At 43.8% G+C, this 23,735-nt stretch overlaps 1 protein-coding gene across 1 annotated transcript in view; it reads right to left on the bottom strand.

The window, feature by feature from the left end:
- Nucleotides 1–4,566: 4,566 nt before the first annotated feature.
- Nucleotides 4,567–23,735, bottom strand: part of LOC119374165 (protein cappuccino) — a 41,605-nt gene continuing 22,436 nt past the window's right edge. Inside the window, exons 11-21 of the mRNA XM_037644227.2 lie at nucleotides 22,901–22,988; nucleotides 21,531–21,592; nucleotides 20,655–20,864; nucleotides 20,003–20,075; nucleotides 19,246–19,319; nucleotides 19,100–19,159; nucleotides 17,656–17,776; nucleotides 15,289–15,433; nucleotides 14,542–14,691; nucleotides 10,845–10,947; nucleotides 4,567–9,172 (exon numbers count right to left, since the gene is read on the bottom strand). Of these exons, the coding sequence (XP_037500155.1) occupies nucleotides 9,107–9,172; nucleotides 10,845–10,947; nucleotides 14,542–14,691; nucleotides 15,289–15,433; nucleotides 17,656–17,776; nucleotides 19,100–19,159; nucleotides 19,246–19,319; nucleotides 20,003–20,075; nucleotides 20,655–20,864; nucleotides 21,531–21,592; nucleotides 22,901–22,988 (1,152 nt within the window). The 3' untranslated portion in view covers nucleotides 4,567–9,106. The remainder of the gene's footprint in view (nucleotides 9,173–10,844; nucleotides 10,948–14,541; nucleotides 14,692–15,288; nucleotides 15,434–17,655; nucleotides 17,777–19,099; nucleotides 19,160–19,245; nucleotides 19,320–20,002; nucleotides 20,076–20,654; nucleotides 20,865–21,530; nucleotides 21,593–22,900; nucleotides 22,989–23,735) is intronic.

The raw sequence follows: 23,735 nt of genomic DNA, 5'->3' as shown, positions 1-23,735 counted from the left end.
TTTTCAGACCACTGAATGAAGTTTGTAAACCGTACGAAAAAAAAATTACGAATTTGAGAAAAATCTTCATTTTGGTTCAACTGTCACGCAATTTACACCATGTGATGCTCCAATTAAAAATCGGATTTATATCCCAACGTTCTTATATGGCAAGTTTTATCACTAAATTTTTTTTTAGCTTTAAGGAAGAAAATAATTTCTGAAGGTCGCCATAGGCGGCAATGGGGAACTTCAATGAGGAAGCTGTCGTATAAGTGAATAAGTAGGGGAGATGGCAGTCAATGGGGAAATTCAGAAACCATTTCCTTCCTTAAAACGACAATTGCAATTGCGCAAAAACGGGCGCCTTTTAACGACGGAGCTGTTGAAAAGCCGATGGTAAGTCCGTGCAGAGCGAACGGAAAACCATCATCACCGTGAACAGGCACGCGTTCTCTTCGTCCTCTTCTTCATCTTCGCACACAGAACACGTGCGCCGATTTGTCCGGCATGGGATGCAATCACGTGGATGCAATAACTCTGAACAATAACACCGGGCCCGTGCCCCTCCCCGAATTTTTTTTCCATTGAATACAGAGCACAAAATGACACTCGACCACACTTATCTGTCCAGACCCAATGTCGGATCAAGGTGCCCCTCCGAAAAAAATTTCTGCCTACGCCGCTACCGGGAAGTGCCGGGACCTCGGTGATAATGAGTACGCGAGGTAGTGGACTGTTATAGTTGCGCGGCAGAAATACTCTCCAAATACTCGATTTTTCTTTTCTTAGAGTGTAGAGTGTACGAGCGCTAGTGCACAGAGAGTAGCACGGGGGGGGGGGGGGGGGGTTAATCATGAATTTTGGACGCGTGGCGCCACCTGTCGGAGCAGTATTGGGTAGTGCAAAGTCCGACTCCCTTGCAAAGTTTGCTGTGGAACCAGGTGCAAATAGCGAGTGCGAAACAACGACTGAGCTTAATATTGCGTGTGTTTGCGCATTTAACACCGAGAAAGAGAGCTATGAATTTCTCTCCGCTAGTCGGACGCGCCACCGAACCGCCATGAAGTGCTTGCATGGGTCGCCGGATCACTCGCCAGAACGACGGCGACCCATGCAGACGCGCTACGAAGGAAAGCCGAAATCAACACTACTGTTGCGTTGTGAAAGAGCACGGACGCAAAAGACTGAATAACAACGTTCAGTTTTACCGATTTCCATAGCTGTCGTACGAAGCAGAAAGAGCGCTAGCTGGGTAGAGGCCTTTGCGAACGCGTTGGGTAAGCGAATTACTCGCGTTCTCCACAGCCGGTCGCACGAGAAAGTGTGACGATGTGGCTCAGCTGTTATTGTTTTGCGTAGCCCTGACGGAGAACCGTGGTAACCTTGACTACGAAGCTCAGCAGAGCCTCTGACCGCGGTGCGTGCCGTGTAACACGGTGTGAGCAGCTAGATGGCAGACTGAAGGCGCGTGATAGATATCACGCCCACCGCGACCTCCCACGCACGTATACGTTTTGAAGGCTCAAAGTTCCGGTTTTAACAAGCAAACGCCAACACGTGCGTCATACAAGTAAATCGCAAAATGTTGGGCGCAAAACCCTTCAGGTTCGTTTTGCCCATGGCCTCCGTGATTGCCGGAGCTAATCTCGGAGGCCACGGTTTTGCCTTTTGTTGTTGTACCCCGCGAAAGTGGACACGCACGTATCCCCATTTGCAGTATATACAAACGGAAGCAAACCGACAACAGAGCATTCGAGGGTGCGTAAAAAAAACAGTCCAACGCACAAGAAGCGAGAGCTGAAGGAAGAATGCAACTGAAAAGGCGAAAGTCGCCGGGGCCATTCGTCCGTGGGCGAGCTTTGTGCCACTGATCGTAAGATACATAGCTAACAAAATGTACTTCATCGCTTTGGCATTATGTATATACCCAAATTTAAAGCATTTAGGCGCTACAGAACGGACGTCGAAGGGCTTGCTTCGAACTCGATGTCGTGCGATGTTCGCTTGTACTTGCGAGTTACAGCGCGCCGAAATAATTGAAGCTTCTTTTGCATTGTACCCGCAGTTCGCTTTGATGACCTTTCTGCTTTTCTGAAGCGCTGATTGGCGGAAGAAGCTTTTCAGGTCCTTGATTTTCAGGAAACCGTGCCTCGACACCCTCTATACAACAGAAGGGGAGGGGGGGGGGGGCAAGTCTGTTCCATAGCCTTATTCAGTCGGACCTGTACCGTCATTCTTTAATGCAGTGTTATGGCCATGCAGGTTTTTTGCCATAACGGCTGCTGAGGACCAAGTCCCGTAGCCAGGAATTTTTCTCGGGGGGGGGGGGGCACTTTCTGAGAACCTTGACTATTTGAGGAAAACACCTATGTTAATTATTTATTTTTGGTAAAAAGACGTACTTCATCGATTTTTTTTTTTGGGGGGGGGGGGTGTCGTGCCCCTAGACCCCTCCCCCCGGCTGCGGGCCTGTGAGGACCCCTGATGTTGCATTGCATTGAGAACTGCTTACAATTCCCACCTATACCCTCGGAAAGCCGGGAATCGAAGGCAGGCCGTTGTGAGTAGCCCTTCATCGTTTCATTTTAATGCTTGCATGCAATGCGAAGCTTATTTTCGCACTCGACGAATATAGGTGGGGGCACTCGGAAGGGGAGGCGGGGGGGTGAAACTGCCCCCCCCCCCCGTCCCAAATGGAGAACCCTCCGCATGCCTATATATGTAACCAGGATCACTTGTGTTCAAAGAGCAGAAGCCCGCAGCAAAACCCGGGAAAGTTCTTACCTGTAGTTTCTGGGGGAGGGAAATTGGTCCTCCTGGCGACACCGCCGAGTTACGTAGGGAATGAATGTCCGAGGGGCTCACTTCATCCGCATTTACGGATGTGTTGGTCTCCCACGTCCACTGTTCGACACCTCACAAGCTTTTCGGCTTCGCATGTTCGTTTCTTTCGCATCTCTATGCGTTGCGCGCGTTAGAACCTGGCGAAATGGCGCGCAAAAATAACACGTGACTCCCACGTGACCAGCTTCGACGTCATGACGTCACTACACGCTTCCAGGAAATGAAACCGAAACTGAAGGTATCTGAGGCTTGCTGAATGGCGTTTACGACTTTGATGTCGCAAACCTTCGATTGCGACAGCACTGCTTTAAAAAACGTTCGAGTTACAAGGTTTGATTTTAGAGAAGGCTCTGGCTAATAGGGAATATTCATAATGCTTGGTGCTCCGTAGTAGTGCTACGGCAGTACAGTGGCTACAGTTACAGTGGCTACTACAGTGGCTAAACGGCAGCACTGGGCGCGTCCGCCATTTTTTTGTCGGGCGCCGACGCGGAATCGTCTGCTAGCGTCTCCATGAGGAGAGGCCATGGAGAGATTGAGCCGCAGTCGTTCGAGAAGCTTTCGGACAAAAAAAAAAAAGCAGCTGTTTCTTTCGTCATTCAACGCCGAACGGTCAGCGGACCTCATTGCGCTGCCACAAATCAACGAGAACTCAATATCGGAGCTCTGCGCGCTTCAAATCTCATTCGGACGGCAGCTGCAAGAGGAGCACCGCTTCGCAAAGCTGATTTACCGCGGACGCGCGCAGCAGCGTCTGTGGCACTGCCTAGTGCCTACACACGTTTATATACGTAAATCATTGCTTTCGTCGATCTGCAACACCATCAATAAGCTAATTTTGATCAACCATGCTCCTTCGCGCGTGTGCGACGTCGGACAGCGTCTATTTTCAAATGCATATATCGTGATGTATTGTTCTGCAAGTCTAGCTTATGTTGCATGCAGGCGAGCAACGCAATTGCACAGTGAAATAAGAACCAAGGTTGAAGAGCGCTGTTCAGAACGGTGGTCATTTCCGAACCAAAGCACAGTGCCAATCCTGTAGACGAAACAAGTTCGCATCGGTACATAAATTCTTTTCCTTCGTTCAGGCACGGCTGGTCTGGAGGCGGCGCGCGCCTCCAGACCGGCCGTGGTTCAGGTAACTGATAAATTCAATTAATAATAGTGTTACCTTGTTCCCGGCATTGTCAGGGCTTCCTCGTTGCCTGAACAGCGCTCGAAGCATTGGAAAGTCATCGCAGAACGAAGATAAAATTCCAGTAGCTAGGACCTGAAACGCTGCGATACGCGTCTGGTATCGTTTTCGCGCCCAACAAAACATGGCGGTTTGAGCTTATGGGTTTGTCGACAGACGTCGCTGTAAATATCCCTGCGGCTTTTTACCTCGTACCAAAACACAGTACGCAATCATGTTTGTATTCTGCGATCAGTAGCACGCACACACAGTTGGGGACAGTCGAACCCAGAACCTTGCACTGCTTCAAAATACAATTTGTAGGGTTTTACGCGCCAAAACCACTATGTGATTATGAGGCACGCCGTAGTGGAGGGCTCTGGAAAATTCGACCATCTGGTGTTTTTTGACATTGCACAGTATGGGCCTCTAGCATTTCGCCACCATCTAAATGCACCGGTATCGAACCCGCAACATTCCAGTCAGCAGCCAAGCACCGTAACCATTGTACCACCGTGGCTAACTACATATAAATGTTAAGAAAGACTGATTCAGACACTATGCAAAGCGTGTAAAGAGCTTTATTTGTCTTTAAAATATTATAAATAAATATAAATTAAATAAATACATCTCGAAGGAATGAACGTCGTGCGTAAACAAAGAAAAGAAACAGTGGAATGTGCTTCTCGTCAAAGTCAATAAGTGCTGCCTTTAGAAACAAGAAAGCTTTCGTCACCCAAAGAGCTCGTGCAAGAAGAAGCTGTTACACAACTACATTCCCCAACCAAAAACTGCACTGCACCAAGTTTCAAATAAAAAAGGTTCAGAGTAGAACATCTTTGGCAGAGTCCACCAACGTCTCGTCGAAACAGCCAGCCATACTATACAATCGCAACATTTACACAAGCTTAAAACAGCTGCTGCAAGACAACTTTTGCGTACGATCAAAAATAGATCATCTAGAGCACGTCACTCATACACTACAAAATATCCCTTATATGTGGAATGCACTGTACAGTGTTAATAAGGGCCCTTCATTTTTGGGCTTCGAAGTTTATCGATTAAGTGGGGAGTAAGAAGATCAAGCATTATTTTAATAGTAGCGAAGTCGCCGAGACGCGAAATTTCACTATTCCAAACTAAAATCTTCCAGTTAAAACTGTGAAGCAAATGTTACCAAAGAGAACCAAAATCGGTGCTCCTGTAGGGCATGACAAGCCTCATCACCCTTAAGTGTGTGTTAAGCGTGACGCTGTTCATTTTAACAGTTTGTAGTAGAGATAGGACATTTGACCTCCAGAAGTAATCTCTTTCAGGGAAGAGCTATGTGCCAGTAAATTTTACCAAAAAAGAAAAATTGCATTCACAACTCCTGGTGGGTAGAATAAACTGTCACTCTTAAGTGTACATTAAGCGCGATGCCACTTAATAGCTTGTAGTAGAGGTAAGACATTTGACTTTACCAAATAATCTTTATCAGGGGAGAGCTGAGCAGCACCAACTTTTACAAAGGTAAATTGGATTTAGCACTTTTGCGTATCACAAACTTCATCACTCTTAAGTGTGCATTAAGCGTGCTTTTAAAAGCCGATCCCGGAGACGACACTACTTTTACAGATGAGAACAATAAACTGTGCTACTGTATCATTTAAATGACTACAAATACCCAATACGCATTGTAATTCTTATCAAGTCAGTTAAATGTATGCATTAATTAATGAAAGAAATCTGGTCTCGCCCAGAAATGAAGGACCCTATTTACACTTAAAGTACCATTCAATGCCAAACCATTAACAAATACAAAATGAGGAAAATCCATAGGAGCACTTCACAGATGCCTCAGAATGATATGTCGGCCATTTGGGAAGTGGCCATGATGTGGTATTTCTCGTAGCAACAGTAACAGAGAACTCTGAACAACGTAAAGTGATCACAGTATAGGGGGCATGTACAAATTATATGGACAGAAACGTTTTCATACAAAAATGTAACTTTGATCGCAGTTAATAGCAGTGAGAGTATTCTTGCAGATGTACTACAGGCCATTTCTGACAAAAAAAAAAAAAAAAAAAAGCTGCTAGTGACAACGCTGCATCGAAACGAACCAAACCAAAACTGCAAAATTACAGAAGCTGTCGATTACGCAGAGTTAAACTTGGCGACACTTTCTCATTTGTGCATTCAATTTGATCTTATTTAGTCAGACACAACTTGAGACATACAATAAATAGAATCCCTTCAAACTAGGCACATTTCAAACATAAAGCATCCTCTCGAAATAATTTAGAACATAAATTTTTTGCGCACACAACATTTTGTTCTATTTAAGTTTTCCTCCTTTGATAGCACTGTTAAAAACAGGCAACACCAAAAGCAGTAAAACACACTGAGAATTTTTCAGCCAGAAAGGCAAGTCTTTACAAATGTACAAAAACTAAGCATGAACTCCAAAATCCATTCCAAAAACATTTTAACATGCAATTGGAACAAAAAAAAACACACTTTTCACCTACAGACTGCTGGAAAAGACATTGTTCTGATTTTTATTCTAACAATCTTGGCCCGTGATAAGTCTGACAAGCACTCTCCTAAGATATAGAAAAAAGAATAATGAAGCATCACTTTTTTACTGGCTGTTGGTTCCAGTAGCTCAGATTACAGTCTTACGCTGGCATTTAGTAAGCCCAATTGTAGATGTAGTGCTGCAAAAGGTTAGGAGATCTAAACACTGGCAGATAATTAACAACGAATGCTTGCAGTGGCATTTCAAGGAGTTTCGTACTGCTTGACACTCTTGCCTGGCTGGCAGTTCAATCAATCCAAAGAACGGACTGGATAGAAAATGTACTCTTTGACTGAGAAGTGTTGATAAGAAAAAGCTGCATTATCAAATGCACACATTCAGGCTACTTGAGTCTGAATAGATGAGACAGTCAAAATGAAGTTTGGTTAAGACTGAACAGATAAGGTAGCAATGGTTGAACTTCAAATAAGAAGTGCAGAATGTGGCACATTGTCCTTGAATAAACAGGCTTAATCAACACACGACCTCGTGCTCAAAAGTCACACACAGTGAACAAATGACATGCCTTTCGATCCTGCGCCAGCTTTGTCTAATACAGTATAACCTCGATATAACGAATATGAAAAATGAATACTTATAATAAGCACGCCCCTGAGACCCTGTTTTCATCACTTGTAGACACTGTCATTCGTCTTTAAGTGACAGAAATGTCAGTTACAACACAAAGCATGTGGCATCGTGTACCCAATGACACACCTTGTCGCCATTTCTTTGAAGAGATGTGGCTACTACTTTGCAAGAATATGGTATAATTCTAAAACACTTCTAACATCATCAGATTGCACTGCGCACTGAAGTACCAACACAGGAGCGACTCACTTATTCTTATCTTGCCAGTCAGATAAGTAAAAATATTTCTATCCAAACGTGCTTGAAAGAAATGACCACTTTGTGCACGTACACGGACCTGCAGCTGCCATTGATCATACCGTTTAACCTTGATATAACGAAAACGACTAAAATGAAGCATACTGTTGCCATTTAGACGGCGTCATGAGTAAACGTTTATATAATAAATTCTTTAATACAACGAAACTATTTTCGTGTCAGATGGACTTCGTTGTATCGAGGTTGGACATGTGTGCCATTTTATAAAAGAACAGACTTCTCTTAGAGCGACAAAAATTCTACTATGAAGAAGAAACCTGTCGCTGGTTTTTTTCTCGAGCGTCAGTAGCATAGGCAGTTTTAAGCATGTAAAGCTTGGCGTGGATTTTGTGTCACACCAAGAAATGTACTTGGTGTGCAGTGTTAATGATAGAAAATGCATGTAATATGGCCGACCGATGTCCTCGAGACAAAATTATGCCCTTAACCTACGGTGTTTAGTAAATTACAGTTTAGTAAATGAAACAGAAAATGGTTCAGTCAAAATACACACAAGAATCACAGGGCACTCCGTTAAATAACACCATAAGAATTTCAAACTAAAAATACTTCTAAATAATTTCTGAAAAGTAAGTCGTATTTAATCTTGCATAACAGCCACTAACAGAATACCACAGTTAATCTCCAACTGTTTATTTAAAAAAAGATTTATAGCCTGAACGTTTTCTCACATATTTGGTCATGAGTTCTCAACACAGGGCATCGCCTTCTCCGAAGTGTACGAATGCACTGCCAAAGTAAATCCGAATTTCCCATCGAAACACTTCTGTATTTAGAGGAAAATTTCCGAACATCATCTACAATACGTTCTGTAAAAATCCTTACCCATGTTCTGTATCAGTTGCATACTAGGTACTTCCACAACAACGACTTATAAATTTGGCAACATCAATGAAATGCTCCTCCCTACGCAGTTTTAAGTGTCTACTTTGTTTCTCTTGATAAATCAAACTAGGTTACAATAAAACTCGTGCAATTAACTCACAACCAACTGTGGCAGCTTTCCCGATCACCGCTGATCGAGAGCTTGCAGTAAATAACGGGTTTTCTTTTTTGTCTGCACCTGTTTCGTCAACCTTGCACTACCACCTCCGAGACATCCGCAAAAGTAAAGCCTCAAAACATTTCCATTTGCCTAAGAATTCTTTCCGTACTCCCAACCTTTCGCCCTTTTTCTCTGGTCGATTACAGCAAATGATATTCCGTTCGCTGCGACCAGTGGTAAGAAATGAATAGAACTCGCAGAAAGAAATCCTTACGCGTTACGGGCCCCCCATCTATTGCACCAATACGTGCACATCACATAAGGACAAACAAGAAAAACGGAAACACTACCCTGGCTCGTGAAGCCATCAGACGCATTCGACAAACAGATTCGCGATATCCACGCAACCTCGCAGGAGCTGACGAACCATACCACCGCGAAAGTAGCCAGAAGACGTACTACGCTTTACACGGAACAACGAACAACAACTGTGTGCACCACCCTAACGGTATTAATCTCTCGTTAAAAATAGTATGTCACACTATGTATATATGTATGTATACAATATATATAACTTGTACGCTCGCTTTTGCCGCACTGCGAGCTACAAAAATCAGATCTATTTTCGCAGATCGTTCCGTTTCTTTTAGGGTGCTCCGGGCGAAGGAAAGCTCTGTCCGAGTTGCTGCATCCGTTTCGTCATTTTTGCTTTCTGTGCAAAGAGAGAAAGTGAAATGCAAGACAAAAGATCAGCACGCAAAGTGACATTATTAAATCAGATTTATTTCATTTTCGTCATTTCCTCGCCTACCGAAGCTACGCGTGATGAATTCGTTATTACAGAAGCCAAATTTTTAAATCTTGTTGAGTTAATGCGTTAATTTTGCATTGATCTAAGATTAACCTGAGGTTGCAGTGTGAACATAAGTGTTTTAGTGCAAACCAGACGAGGACTTGACAAAGACAGATACAGTAAAAGCTCGTTAATTCGCCATCCCTTAATTCAGAAAATCTCGTAATTCGGACGTGTTCCCTGGTGTCAGCAAGCCTATGCATTGTTTAACTCTCATTAATTCGGTCATATTTGGCCGCAATCCGGTTAATTCGCACGATTTGCAGAGCGCACAGAGCGCGAAGCGCCGCAAATGTGCGATGCAAAGGTGCGAAAACAGCCTTTGTGGACAACTAAAATGAGGCGGCGCAGAGCGCATTGCCATCTTCATTGGCATGAACTGTACGGTAACAATGGTAATGTCGTCTCGAGTTAATTTCGGGCTAGCGCGTTTCGGGTTAGTTAAGACATAGGGGTCTTGTGCCACGGTAGCATTGTGAACAAAGTTGCGAGATGCGAAAATTGCGGCTTTGGCACTGCTCTTATGCAAAGTAAGTACGGGATTTACATGTTCATCAAGAGAATTAAAGTGTATTGACGTAATAGACATTTGCTTACTGTTTTTTTGATACTTTCGATATTTCGGAACTCAGTTAATTGATGAATTTTTTCCGGTCCCGTGAAATCCGAATTAACGAGCTTCTCCTCTAACAGGGCCACAAGACGAAGGACACAATAAGGACACGCAACTATAGTTCCTTCTGTTGTTATGAGTCTTTCTTCTGTCCTCATCTTGTTTGCCCTTAACAACAAGTAACGACAGGACTTTGTCTTTCTTCTGCTCTTGTCCTGTTTGTGCTAAAGCACTTACGATTGTGCAGTGTTGTGTAAATCCAGAAAAATCACAAGGTGGGACACATCTTGCCATGACGGCCATTTGGTTTTATCAAAATTGGTTTAATTTTTAATCACATAAAAATTAGAGCTGAAATACAGCAAAAAACAAACCTTATTTTAAAAAATAACATGACCATAGTCGAGCAATCGAGTTCATACTCCAATGCTTCCACCAAAATCGTCCAAACAAGTAACTATAGACGATTGGGGATTTTTTTTTATTTACTTCGCATCTTACAGTCCAGCATAATCAAAACATTGTGGCATATCAACCCGCAGCATTTCAGAAAGCTCATGCTCTACAGTAACTTTTGTAACAAACAGCAGTTTTCACCTTTTTACTTCATTTCTGTTCATTGGAAGGGCTTCAGATCGCAGAGTTCGTTTTATGGAGAGCACACTATGCTTCTGTCAAGCAATTTAAGTATGATGTTTCAGAGATACATCTGAAAGGGGGGACACTTGCAAGGGATGCCCCCCTCAGCCTGAACACAAGGGGGGTCAGGACCAGGACTCCCCTGACCCTCCTCTTCCCCTCCCCTCCCCTCCCTCCCTCCCCCCCCCATGATTTACACCAGATCGATTGTGACGATCAAACCAGCCTACTCCGTGATTTTTGTTACGGTGTGATTAGGACAATCAGGCATGGGCTTACCAGGCCAGAGGGTCTGCTGCTCCGGACCTTCACCACCTCAGACATGACGCTAGATTTCTTGGCTTCCTGCAGGTCCTTGACCTTCTTCCTAGCTGCCTCAAGGCTACGGAACGAAAACAAACAAAAAAAAAATCTATAAATTCACAGGGCCCTGCATGCGAGTACCTCAACACGATTACGAGGCACACTGTAGTGCGTGATTCTACATTAGTCACAAGCATCTGTGCCAACGAAGGAAGGGCAATTGATCAAGGGCTCGTTTTTAGGGATGGGCGAGCATTCGGGCGTTTCGAACATTCGAACGAATATTAAATTATTTGAATTCGCTTCGATGCGAATTTAGATTATTCAAAATTTCGAAGTATTCGAAATGAACAAATATATGTATACATTTGACCGCATTAAACCCTCTGCAAACGTGGTTTCACTGCAGCGTCTGGTTGCTGTGCCGTGAAACAACCCATCGAGGGGAAATCTGCACTGCCGCGAAGCCACACTTCAAGGTAAATGTACATATCTTTTTTTTAAGCTTAAAAGCATGTTATATGGGCTTATATGCGCCAAGTATAGTAATTTTTAAATTGTAACGTATTGCACCACTTATAACTTGCACCCTACTGCTATTCAAATCTTGATACTATTCAAGGCTGCTTCCACTTCATTTCAAACCAAAAACTTGACATTCACTCATACCTAGTTCCAATCCTTAAAAATATTGTGCAAGGGTCATGACGAAAATGCTCATTTTTCTTAATAATATGCGGTAAATACAATTCGAACTATTCGATTCGAAATTATTCGACCAAATCACTATTCGCTTCGAACCTCAAATTTACTATTCACCCATCCCTATTCGCTTTTTGTCTCATGAAACCTAATGCCCTAAATCCCTAATACCCTAGACCTAAATCTGATGGACCTAATGAAACCAACAGGCAATGAGGCCAAAGAAAGTATAGCGGCATTATTTGTAGTCTTGAAACGTAATGTAGTAATTATGTGACAAACGTAGAAAAATTACAGTGGATGAAAAGACAACTTGCCGCTGGTAGGGTCTGCGCGTACAATCTTTGGATAATGCATCTGATGCTCTACCAGTCGAGCTGCACCGGTGTTTGTCCTCCCGCCCACTTTATTGGATTTTTCTGTGCATGTAAAGCTGGCAGTGTTACCCACCAAGGTGTCTTTTCGTCTACAGTAATACCTCGTTAACTCGAACTCGCATATCTCAAAAAATCGGCTAAGTCGAAATATTCCGCGGTACCGAACGATTTCCCATTGGTGCAATGTATTTATTGCCCTTTATCTCGAAGTATTTCCGTGCCCACTTTCGGTTATCTCGAAATCTCGAGTTAGAGTGGAACAAAAATTTAGCCGCCAAACCGTTTCACAAAGTGCTAGCGGCAAAATGTTGCAAGTGTCACAAGGTACGCGCGAGGCTGCCGCGCTTACGACGAAGTGGACACTGTTCCCGAAAGTGAAGTCGAAACCTAGCGGCATAACAACTTTGTCAAGCAACCCTGTGTCATGTCATGCGACGCTATGGACGTGCACAGAGGCAGGCCCTGCAAAATAGCATGGGTCGCACAGGTCGTTTTGTTTAACGTCAGAGATGCGATTTCAGCATGTTATTTACGCAAGACACGTCGCGCGGATTTTTTCGTTGGCCGTGCGATGTGGTGAGGATAACGCCGCCAAAGCAAAGCAAGTCACTGGTGCTGCAAAGAAAGGTAGCCCTAATTAAAGAAGCGGATTCAAGGCTCGAAGTTTCCGAACGTCAAAACGGCGCTGATTGTGTGGTTGCACCGTGCGAGATGTGCGAGAGGAGCCCCTTCCAGTCGCAACATTGACAGAGAAGGCAGATTCGCTGGACTTAGCGGTGGACTACATTGATCTCGCCTGCAACATCAGCTGGCTTGACCATTAAGTTAAACAACGGCGTCACGCACGGTGATCGCGGCAGTGTCGACGCAGCTACTCAAGGGCCGACGACATCAGCCGAAACAAGAAACATGCTTCGCTTGATGCGAAATAAAGTTGAGTGCAGCGGTGCAGATGATCACCACGTGCAATGTGTTAAGCAACTTGGGAAAGCTTTGCTAGGTGCAAGTGTTACTGCGAGGCAGACCAGTCTTAGTCGGTCTTTCTGCACTAAATAAAAAGGCAGTACCAAAAAACAGAGCTGGTTGACAGCTCTGGTATGTCATTATTTTTCTTTAAATCCTTCACAAAGAGCTAGTTAGGCACTCCTGTTAAAAAACTGGCCAGCAGTGACGTTTTTAGATAGAACTGGACTTCTCAATAGAACTTGCGCAGCTTTGCTTATCTCGAAAATCTGCTTAACTCGAAATTTTTTCTGGTTTTTACTGCTTCAACTTAACGAAGTACAGTAGAACCCCGCTGATACGTTTTTGAAGGGACCGTAGGAAATAAACGTAAGAGACGGGAAACGTAAGAGCCGAAAAACAGGAAAAACGGCAAAATATTTAGTGGTACAGAATTTTATTTCAATTCTTACGAGCAGCACGAAAATTGGCGCGCTCAGCCGCGATCTAGTTGATGGATAGAAACGCGGAGCTTAGGACGGCCTCATCCACAGAAATGTAATCAACGTATGTGATTTTTTTAACACCAACAGCTGTAGGCATGAAAGAACTAAGCACACGCAATCACGACCGGCGCGGCGAGTCCGACCGCGAACCGCACGCACGACCGTGCGAGCTCCAACCAGCTCGAACTCCTCCCGCTCTCAGACAAATAACGATGATGATGAGTCTACGCCAACGCGATGGCAGAAGTGAATGCCAATCTCGAAGGCCTTGCTTTCGCAAGCAATACGTCATACACGCCATGTTTGTGCAATACAAATCTCAAAGGCTATGCTTTTGTCAATAGTAAATGCCAATCTCGGAGGCCTTGCTTTCGCGAGCAGTTACGTCATAGACGCCATCTTTGCAATTTGAAGCTCGAAGGCGATGCTTTTGTTTGCATCAATTGAAAGATTCTGTTGCTTGCGCCTCTCATGCGGCTAATATTACGGTCAAACGAGGCCAAGCTGCGTGAAACTGCACCATGGTAGTCACTCGGTCGGCTCCGAGCGCACTTCGCGACGTATCATACGGGAACGGTCCGACAGTTACGACGTAACAGCGGGGTTCCCAATACATTGTATCCTATGGGAGATATGCCGGGACCGGCGGAAAACGACGTAACAGCCGGGAAAACGCAGCAGTGAGGAACGTAGCAGCGGGGTTCTACTGTATTACTGTACTTTGATTTCTTTACCTTTATATCATAATTACTACATTACATTTAAAGACTACAAATTATGCCCCTATACTTTCCTTGGCTTCATTCTGGTTTCATTAAGCACCTGTGCGTTTGTGTGTTTTGTATTTGCAGCTCAAGTTTATGTACAGCGGTATTTTGCACATTTCATCCCTCTCAACATGAAGCCAACATGGCTGAGCCCAAAGCTGCAACGTCAAGCCCAGCAGTGCAAAGACACGACAGCGTACGACGTATCGTGATAGGTAGGAACAACGACGCCATACCCACATCATCGAGCTTAGCGGCGAGACGCCATAGCCGGTAAAAGTTGCAACGGCACCTGCTGTGAAGCTTAGCTGATCTCAGACAATTTTTTAACTGAACGAATTGTTCAGAGGCATCCTGCAGCTTCGCGAGCGCAGCTTACTCGAGCTTGATCTTGCGCTGAACCTCCTTCTTCCAGATGTTCTTGAAGTCGTTACAGAAAGGCACCCACGGAGTGAACAGCTCCTTCGGCCACTCAGACTCGTTCTTGGACTTGGGCTGCAGGAGGAAGTAGTCCTTGGTCTCCAGAAACCTGAGAATGGGAAGCAGCAGAGAACTCGAATGAACGTCACCAGCACAGGCCATCAAAATGCACTAAAACCACTAAGCAACAGTACTGTATTTACACGATTATAAGTTGACTCAAATGCAGGTCGCGCCGAACTCGCACAGCACACTGCCAGTGTAAGAAGAAAAAGTGAACGAAATGAACGGTAACAAAACCTAAACTTGACAAGTCTGCCCTTGCGTGTCCCATGAGCGTGTCCCAGATGCTTGAGAATGATGCAGGGAATGCGCACCAACCTTCACAGGTGCGTTAGGCGGACGGCCGCATGAAACCTAATTCAAGGGCTAATGCAATCCCAGAATCAGAGTTCATGCACAGCCTCTGCGATTTGCGCCGCCAAAAGCGGATCTCTGGAGGCTGCGTTTTTTGCGTTGAAGCGCATTCCGTCTCTCTCACGGGCGTCGTAAGTTTTGAAGCTCCACGACGTCAAAATGAAGTTACGGAAGAACTGAAAACAGGGGGCGCGCTGCTCGCCGAGCTCCAGCCAATCAACGGCGGCCGAAATGGACAGTCCATTCGATGGACACATCGAGAACAGCTCCGCAGCTAGCCACCACTCACTTGATCCTGGTCTCCTCGAGGTTCTCCTCCTGCTCCTTCTGCTCCTGGTGTGCCTTCTGCAGGAACGTTGTCATCTGCTCCCTAAAAGGTTCCTGGTGCTCACTGTCTGAGTTATTCAGCACCTTCTGGACCTTGGTCTCGCAACCTGAGCAGGCAAGCAAGCATTACAGTGGTCCTTTGACGCCCCCTAACTTCGCCACTTGAAGTGCCAGACTGCTTTAACACCCGAACGCCTTAAAGCGATAGTGAAAACAATAATTTACTTCCGCTAGTAAATCACTTCTCTCCTAGAGTACCGAAAAGATGCCTCTTGCTGAGGATAAGACTATGCTCATGGCAGCACCAATAAAGTACTACAACAGGGAAGAGACGGGGGCAGCAAGTACACCCAGAAGTTCTCGCACAAACTTGCTGTCACATATGGAACACCTTTAAGGATGTTCCCATGCGCAAGCAAATGCATTTACAACAACTGGGATGATTTACGGAGAAACTCTTCGTGCAAGCCAGCATGCAGAGACACTTGGCACATCTTCACAAGAGGGGTGTGCGAATATTAAAAAATTTCAAATAATGAATCGAATAGTATTTTATATGATTTGGTACTCGAATCAAATAGCGCAGATCAGAAATAATGAATATTTTTCGAACAATAAGTGCTGATGAAAAAACCTGAAAGGAATGAAATGTTGGAACAGAGAGGGGCAACGTTTCTTGTTTTAATCATCGGATTACCAAGATGCATGTAGCCCAAGGTTTTACGGAACTATTGACAGTTCATTAATCACAGGATAAAGGTGCTTTTTGCTTAAAACTCCTTTGTTCCCAAAGCGACAGAGTCATCAATCCACTATCTTCGTCATGACATTCATAATGATGTTGAGCCACAAATAGTTTAATATTTAAATATAGCTCTTTTATTTAAAAGCTGTTGACAAAATGCCACCTTGAATACTGTAATCACTCCTGTATTTCAACCTGCAGTTACAAATTATTTTTAAGGCTCAAGTTGCTGCTGTATACAAGCTTGCCTCAGTTTACATAATTGTGGTACTTTTTGTCAGTTATAACTTCTCGCAATGTTCCTTTATTAAAGCTTGTGGATATTTGCTTCAAATAAAATGCTGTAAATTCTTGGGCTGTTTAGAAAATGGCTATATATTAGCATTCTAGGGGCTGCTTTGAAAATGGTTGCCTTACTACTCAAAAACTATTCGAACAGTACTCGATTCGTATTCGACTTGGTGTTGTTGATATTCAATATGCGTTCAATTCAGTTCAAAATTTCATCGCACACCCTCACTTCACAATGCCAACTGAATGTTCTAAAGTGGTTGTTCAAATGGATGAGCAAGAAGTTTGGAGTGTAGTGCAATTTGTTCTCAAAACTTCGCGTTCATGTCACGCTCAGGTGTCTGTGCTATGTGCACAGACTGCAGCAGACGACAATAGACAGCCTCTACTGTAATTTCTTTTATGCAAAAGCATTACGTGCCCCGTGAAGCGGAAAATCCGGTAAGCATCGGCATTGAAAGTTCGGTGGCAAAGAAGACTCGCATGACCAAGTGACGACGTCACGCGGGATTTGGTGCCCAATCCAAAAACAGAGTTCATCCAAATCGAGCACATGACCAAGTGGTCATGTCACGCAGCATAGCCACATGACGACATCCTCTTCCTCCTGGGGCCTTTCTGTCCTCAATTCCCTTCCCCTATACGAGTAGCATGTAGGCAACTTTGTATATGCCGGCAAAATTCTTTTTCATTAAACAGCTTTCTCTCTCTTGCTGTCACGTGGTTAAGTTGCATAGTCACATGACCAAGGGATGATCATGTGACAGTCATGTGACAACTTAAAATTGGGAAGACACAATTCAAGCACATTATCAAGCAACCACATTGCAAGACAGTCACATGATGACGTGACTATGTCGCATGATTAAGTTGTGTGACATGCAAGGTTAAAAAGTTGAGCCGACTCAATCCGAGTACATGACCAGGTGATGACGTCAGGTGGCAGTCATGTGACCAGAAAAGAACATTAAGTTGGAAAGGCACATGATGAAGTGATCACATCGTGACACGATGTGACGTGACATATGGACATAGATCGGTGCAGTCATTGCAATAAGGGCGGACATTGATACAGCTTACAAGGCCAGGCACGGCATGCTTACGCATTCAGTGCACGTGAGGAGGCTTCAGTGCCTCTCTAATTTTTTTTTGTTTCCTGGGTGCAGTGCAACAAGGCTTTTTCCTAACTTTGAGAAAAACTCCAGCCTACTACAAGAAACCAACACTGGGACAAGATGCACCTTGGTGGTGCAAGTTGGAAACGCGGAGAGCTCCTCAACAATAGACACTCACTCTTGATCTGAGCGTCGAGCTTCTTGAGGTCCGCCCTGATGTCGTCGAAGTTCACGAGTCCAGCACGTTCCATGTCGGTCGGCTCAGGCAAAGGAAATTTCGCCTTCTCCTGGGAAACGTCCTGCATCAACAAGAAAACCATATGATGAAAAATTGCGAAAAATTTTCTTTTCACAGACATTCCAATTTACAGGAGACATCACTTTACTGTGAGACAGTCATCCAATCAAAACAAAGCCACATTCAAGTCTGGTTGTCTTTAGCAGTGCCACTAGACATACTGCAATTCAGGTCTGACAAATATAAACCCACAGAAGCAAAAATAAGATAAGACCCCTGGCATGTCAGTGAAAAATTAAGCTTTTTTTCCCTTGAATTCAATAAATATCATTCTAGACTCGTAGGTTGTCTAATGAACACGTTTCTTGAGTTTTCGTTTTCTTTTACGATGTCTCCGACTGTAGCAAACACCCGTTAACATTTCCACATGAACTTTACTAATGTAGTTAGCAAGGGTTTCTCGTATTTGTTTTTATATCGTTCTAGAAGAGCAATTTTCTGCTTGGTTTTACCAGGCAAATGAAAATCTCAACTACATAAGCTACAGTGGTGTAGTGCAAGGGGAAACCCCTTCACCACAAATTGCAATTTGTGTGTCTATACATAGGCATACAAAAACACATATATACAGTCAAACCTGGATACCATAGCCAACACTGATAGAACGAACTCTTGGTTATAATGAAGTAAATGAAAAATAAGTCGCGTCATTCATGCGGTGTTCCTAATATTCATCCATAACAAATTTTAGGGAAAAAATGAAGCTACTTTTGTGTCACATGTGACTTTGTTGTGATGAAGTTAGATTTACGTAAATACAGAGGCTGTACCCCTGGCAAGCTGCACGTTAAATGCATGCAGCAAGTCTTCACTCTTTAACCATGACGCATTCATGTTAATTCCTGCTCAGTACAAGCCACTAATTATGCAAAAGGCCCTTGTATATTATTTACGAAAATTTAATTAGAATTGTAACACAATACTAACACAATCGCATGTCTCTGCTAACAGATCTGAACAGATCCCAATCAAATATGACTACACACCGTTCGAATACAGTAGTACATACGAATAACTATGCTAGATAACATCTTTCTTAAAACACATACGCTTAAGCAAGTTTGTGCAGATGCACCTACCAACAGTACACCAAACAGACGGTAATGGTGTATCTAACTACTGGCACAAATAAATGCCAGAGCATTAAAAAAAAAAGCACAGCTTAACTACTGCACACAACGAAAACAGATCAGAGTGCATTCGGCACTGTACTTAATACTAACGGCACAGGGCTGCTCTGGAAGTAGCTGGAAGAGTACAAGAGATAGTTTTAAGTTATTAGCCATAAATTATTAGAAAGAAGGTAATATTTCAAAGCCCTTACCTCCTGGAACTTGCTTATATAGACTCGGACAATGTAATGAAGAAGAGTCAAAGAGTTGTCCTGCAAAACGGGAAACGGAAGCAACGTTAATCAGTTCACAGCTGATGGAATTACGCTAACGAGTTGGCGAGTGCCAGTCAACCAACCTTGCTCTTGACGTCCTTCAACTTGGCCAAGATCTCAAGGCCAAAGCCATCGGCTTGTCCACGACTCCTATTCCCTGCGACGCAAACGTTACGCAGCCGTTACACAATTTGCACATCATGCCGTAATAAACAGTCTACTGCAGGGAAAGGTGCGAGAGTACTAGGTACTTTGTTAAGACTGTCAAATGAATGAGTTCGTGGGGGTACACGTCTTAGCGTATTGAACAGCGCAAAAAAGAATGTCAAAGAAAAAGCTATGAACGCTCATGTTTCGAGCTTCATCTATTCGTTATTTTTTTCCCCATGCATAATGTTGAAATAAGGAATTGATGACGTAATGAATGTAAAGGTGGGACACTGACCCACGCCTTAGTATTGTGTACAAGGGTGAAACTTGTACCAGCAAGAGCTTCAGCATATCACACAGAATAGACTGTTGCGCGAGTTGGTAATTTATCATGAAGAGAATGAGCGCAAAATAACTTGAAACAAGGCAAAGGAAGCTACAGGACGAGTGCGTAACTATAACAACTGAAGGTTTTATTAAAGAACACTCACTTTTGTAAGCAACCAAAAACACGTGTTCACCTCAAAGAACACAGACACACACACCTTCTATTCTAATCAAATACCACCCCCTTAATCAATTAGTGGACCGGCCACTCACCAATCTCAACTGTCACTTGAGACAATCTTGTATCTTTTAAATGCTGTTTATAGCAACTGATTGATTGATTGATCAAGTTTAACATCTTACCTCCATTCATGTAGTTGCCTAGAGCTAATATAAGCCCCAGGATTGTGCGCACTTCCTTGCTGTGTAGTAATGCCTGCAGCAGAGACATAAAAAAAAAAAAGACAAAGGCCTTTTAAAGATGAAGTTGAGAGTAGGAGCATCCAATTGGGATGAAACGTACCAACAGAAATGATCCAGACTATAATTACTGTGGCCGTCGTACAGTGAGCAGGTAACTTACTGGTCTATAACAGTATCAGAATCGGTGCCAAGACAAAGGCAGGGTAGTCGAAGATGGCAGAGAATCAAGGCAGTGGGATGAAATTAGGAGATTTCCAGAAATGTGTAAAAATTATCAGCTAGATCAAGACAATGGTGATTGGACACCTTAGCGAGAGGTCTTATTAATCATGCAGTGGAGAGAGGTTACACTTATGAGAATAATTACTTTGTGCACCGTAAATTGTTATAACGTGTACACACACAGCAAGCCCTGAGCTAGAATTCCAAATAAAATCGTACATAACTTTCCACAAGAATTCTTTCTGAAATAAAGTACTGTATTCTATTGGTCCACAGCACTTTATCTGGTTATTAATTAAATGCAACTTCGTTATGCTCCAAGTCGTTAACCTTCACTGCAATCTAGTGGCACTGCCTCCAAGATCCTTACCTCGCACGTCATCTTGAGGTTGTTCAGTTTGTTTTCGACGATGCTGATGGACTCCGTGTAGGTCGACTGGAACATGATGCATCCGACGCGGTCGGCATACTCCGGAATGCGAGACAGGTCCAACAGGAAGCGCTCCGGCTTGTCCAACGGAACTTCGGGTTTCAGCGCTAGGTGGTCCTGGATCAGCTTCAGCTCTTCGTTTGTAGGGCGCTGCATGGAGTACGCAGGAATGACAGATGCCCACAGGGGGTCTACCAGCGGACATCTACGCAGAACACTAATAATAAGAATTGTTGGGGTTTTGTGCCTTCAAACCACGATATGATTACGAGGGACGCCGTAGCAGAGGGCTCCGGAAATTTTGGTCATCTGGTGTTCTTTAACATGCACCTAAATCTGAGTACACGGGACTCTAGCATTTCGCTCCACCAAAATGCGGCCATCGCAGTTGGGATTCAATCCCGCGACCTTCGGGTCAGCGGTTCACCATTTTAACCACTACACGATCCCGCTGGGTCTTTGCAGAACACCGACTACAGTGAAAGGTTGACACTGCAAAACTTAAGTCTGAAGTTTCTACTTAACGAAGTACTTTTCATTTCCCATGGGCCTGCTGTAGTAAGAGTGGCTTTTGTGGCATTGCAGAAGCGTAATATACTAACGAATAAAACTTTTTAAATTCTTATTCAGTGCCACATGAAGTTCCCGTCACTGCGAAAAGACCAACAACGTCATCGTAGCAGACGCTTGCATTCAACAATTCCGCGAGAAACGAGCACGACAAGTAAACAAACAGTTGTTCCCGCAAACAAGCTGCACTTTAACGAGCCACCTTTTGCATTCAAAACATACAGGAGAATGAAAGAATAGGCTTACAATTTCGTACAGTGCTTGAAGGGTGTCCAAGCTCACAACTGATGTGTCAAAGTTGTAGATGGCTGTAAAAAACAACGATCACAAAGATACGTCACAACTGCAAAAAAGGCCAGAACAGTGCATGCCAACAGTGGCTGATGACATTTGATATAGGTGTAATCTTCCCATGTTTCAATCTCCAACGTACAAAAGGACCGAGTGAAGCATTACTACGTACAGTATATTCTCAGTAATTGGAAATCTCTAAAAATTGAATTGCTGCTTAGATGGAATTGCCTCCAATACGACTGGTCTCGTACTTGAAGTCAGCGTCCTTGTCCGTCTCTTAGTAAACGGAACTCCTGTTAAATGTAACAATTTCCTCGTTCCTTTATGTTCTGTTTAACCTTTTTAGTCCCAACTATGGAGAATTGTCCAATATATTGGACAACTCATTGTTGTCTGCTCCAACCCCAGCACCCACTATTTGCCGTTGAAAACTATATTTTTTAGTTTTTTTCAACGTCTACTAGCGCCCTATGTCAAGCGTGGGCAAAATCAATGCAGCGGCGGGCCTGAAATACTAGTCCAAAATGGCAGCGGTCAGCAGTGACGTGTTCTACGGCCGCACTCGTCAAACTACGTAATTTGTCTTGCATTTCTGTTGTTTGCTTACTTATCATTTTTAAGTACCTTATCATATTTAAAGTACCTTTTAAGTACGTTATTTTTGCAGTGTTATTTGGTCCAGATGTCCAATATATTAAACAACAGGACCAAGTCAAGGCATGACGTCCAATATATTTGCATACAAACCACCACATACAACCCCATACACCACATACAAACCCTTAACACTTTTGGCCTAGGTGGTCTATTCGAGCTATACTGAACTCTCTGAAAAAATTTGTGCACCTAACTTTAACCCAGGGCTCAGGCGGTTAATGAGAGTCTACTGCACTGCATGGCATCTGGGTGACTTGGTTTGTCTCGCAGACTGTTCTAATGGTGCACGGAATGAAGGTGGAAGGAAGCTGTCGCGAACCCACACATCCTGTCGTGCGTTTCATTTGGCCTCTGTCTTTCATGGTGTTGAGCGCGGTCAGCAAGAACGTTTGAGACCCCTTGCGAAAGTACTGTCTTCGGTTTTGGTCATCAACAGCTCGACTCAACGAACTATGACCAGGTTCACATATAACAACGTTTACACACTTGAAAGAGCCAACGGATGTCCTCATTCAGAAACAGCATACATATTGACGAACAGAGAAGAATGCACAGCTGGCCTTTTTCTGAAGCGCTGAGAAGACTTGTTTCCTCAGTCTCGTTTTTATTTTTTTTTCCCACTTTTTTATTCCTAGCAACAAAAACAGACTAATAACTTCACTTACCATTCTCCACATCGCATATTTCAAGGCGAAGACTCGATATCAGTATGCCAACGTTTTGTGAACGTTTCTGGTCGAGAAGCTTCGCCACCTATGAGGACAAAAAAAAAATTACGTTCAAGGAAGCAATGTTGATTAAATTTACGAAAACTGAAATAAGGAAAGCATTTTAGGAGTGTTGCAGGGAACATATGCGACACTACTTTTAAACATCAAACATCACAAGATTGAGTGCATGCCTTTAGAACTAAAACATGAACAAAAGCGCTTTGAATTAAAAATAAACATTGTGAGCACATGGATGTGGGCGCTGAACCACAATATTCCTGGGCTGTCCCAAAGCACCAACATCTGCTACCCACTACGTCCCATACATTTTTCTCCGTTTAATGTTTTGTCAGCAGTATCGAACTGCACCAAAGTGCTGTACAACTAACTTTTGCAACCAACACCACTGTCACTCGATGCAAACGATACACAAAGCTTCGCTTTCATCAACTCCTGTAGTGCGAAGCATCTGCTGCCCTTCTTATGCACATTTTAAGGCGAGAGCCTCAAGTGTCCCGTTGCACAGCCCCTTGAGTGAAACACAGCGGGCGAATTAAGTGGCACAAAAACTAACTCACGTGACCTACATCACTAATGGAGTCATGCTGTGGTATCACTTGTGCCGTCATCATGACATCACAGATCGTTTTGAAATTTGTGACGACACTGTCATATCATATGATGACATCACGCGACATCATCAACTGACATCGTCACTTGGTAAAAGGCAGGCCAATCCAGGAGGTAGCACAGCCCAATGCGAGGCACAAAAAACTTCAGAGGAGGGGCA

Source organism: Rhipicephalus sanguineus, chromosome 11, assembly GCF_013339695.2.
Source record: "Rhipicephalus sanguineus isolate Rsan-2018 chromosome 11, BIME_Rsan_1.4, whole genome shotgun sequence".
In the NCBI taxonomy this organism is placed as follows: Eukaryota; Metazoa; Arthropoda; class Arachnida; order Ixodida; family Ixodidae; genus Rhipicephalus; species Rhipicephalus sanguineus.
Note: the sequence above shows the minus strand (reverse complement) of the source record. Positions and strands in the feature narration are given on the sequence as shown.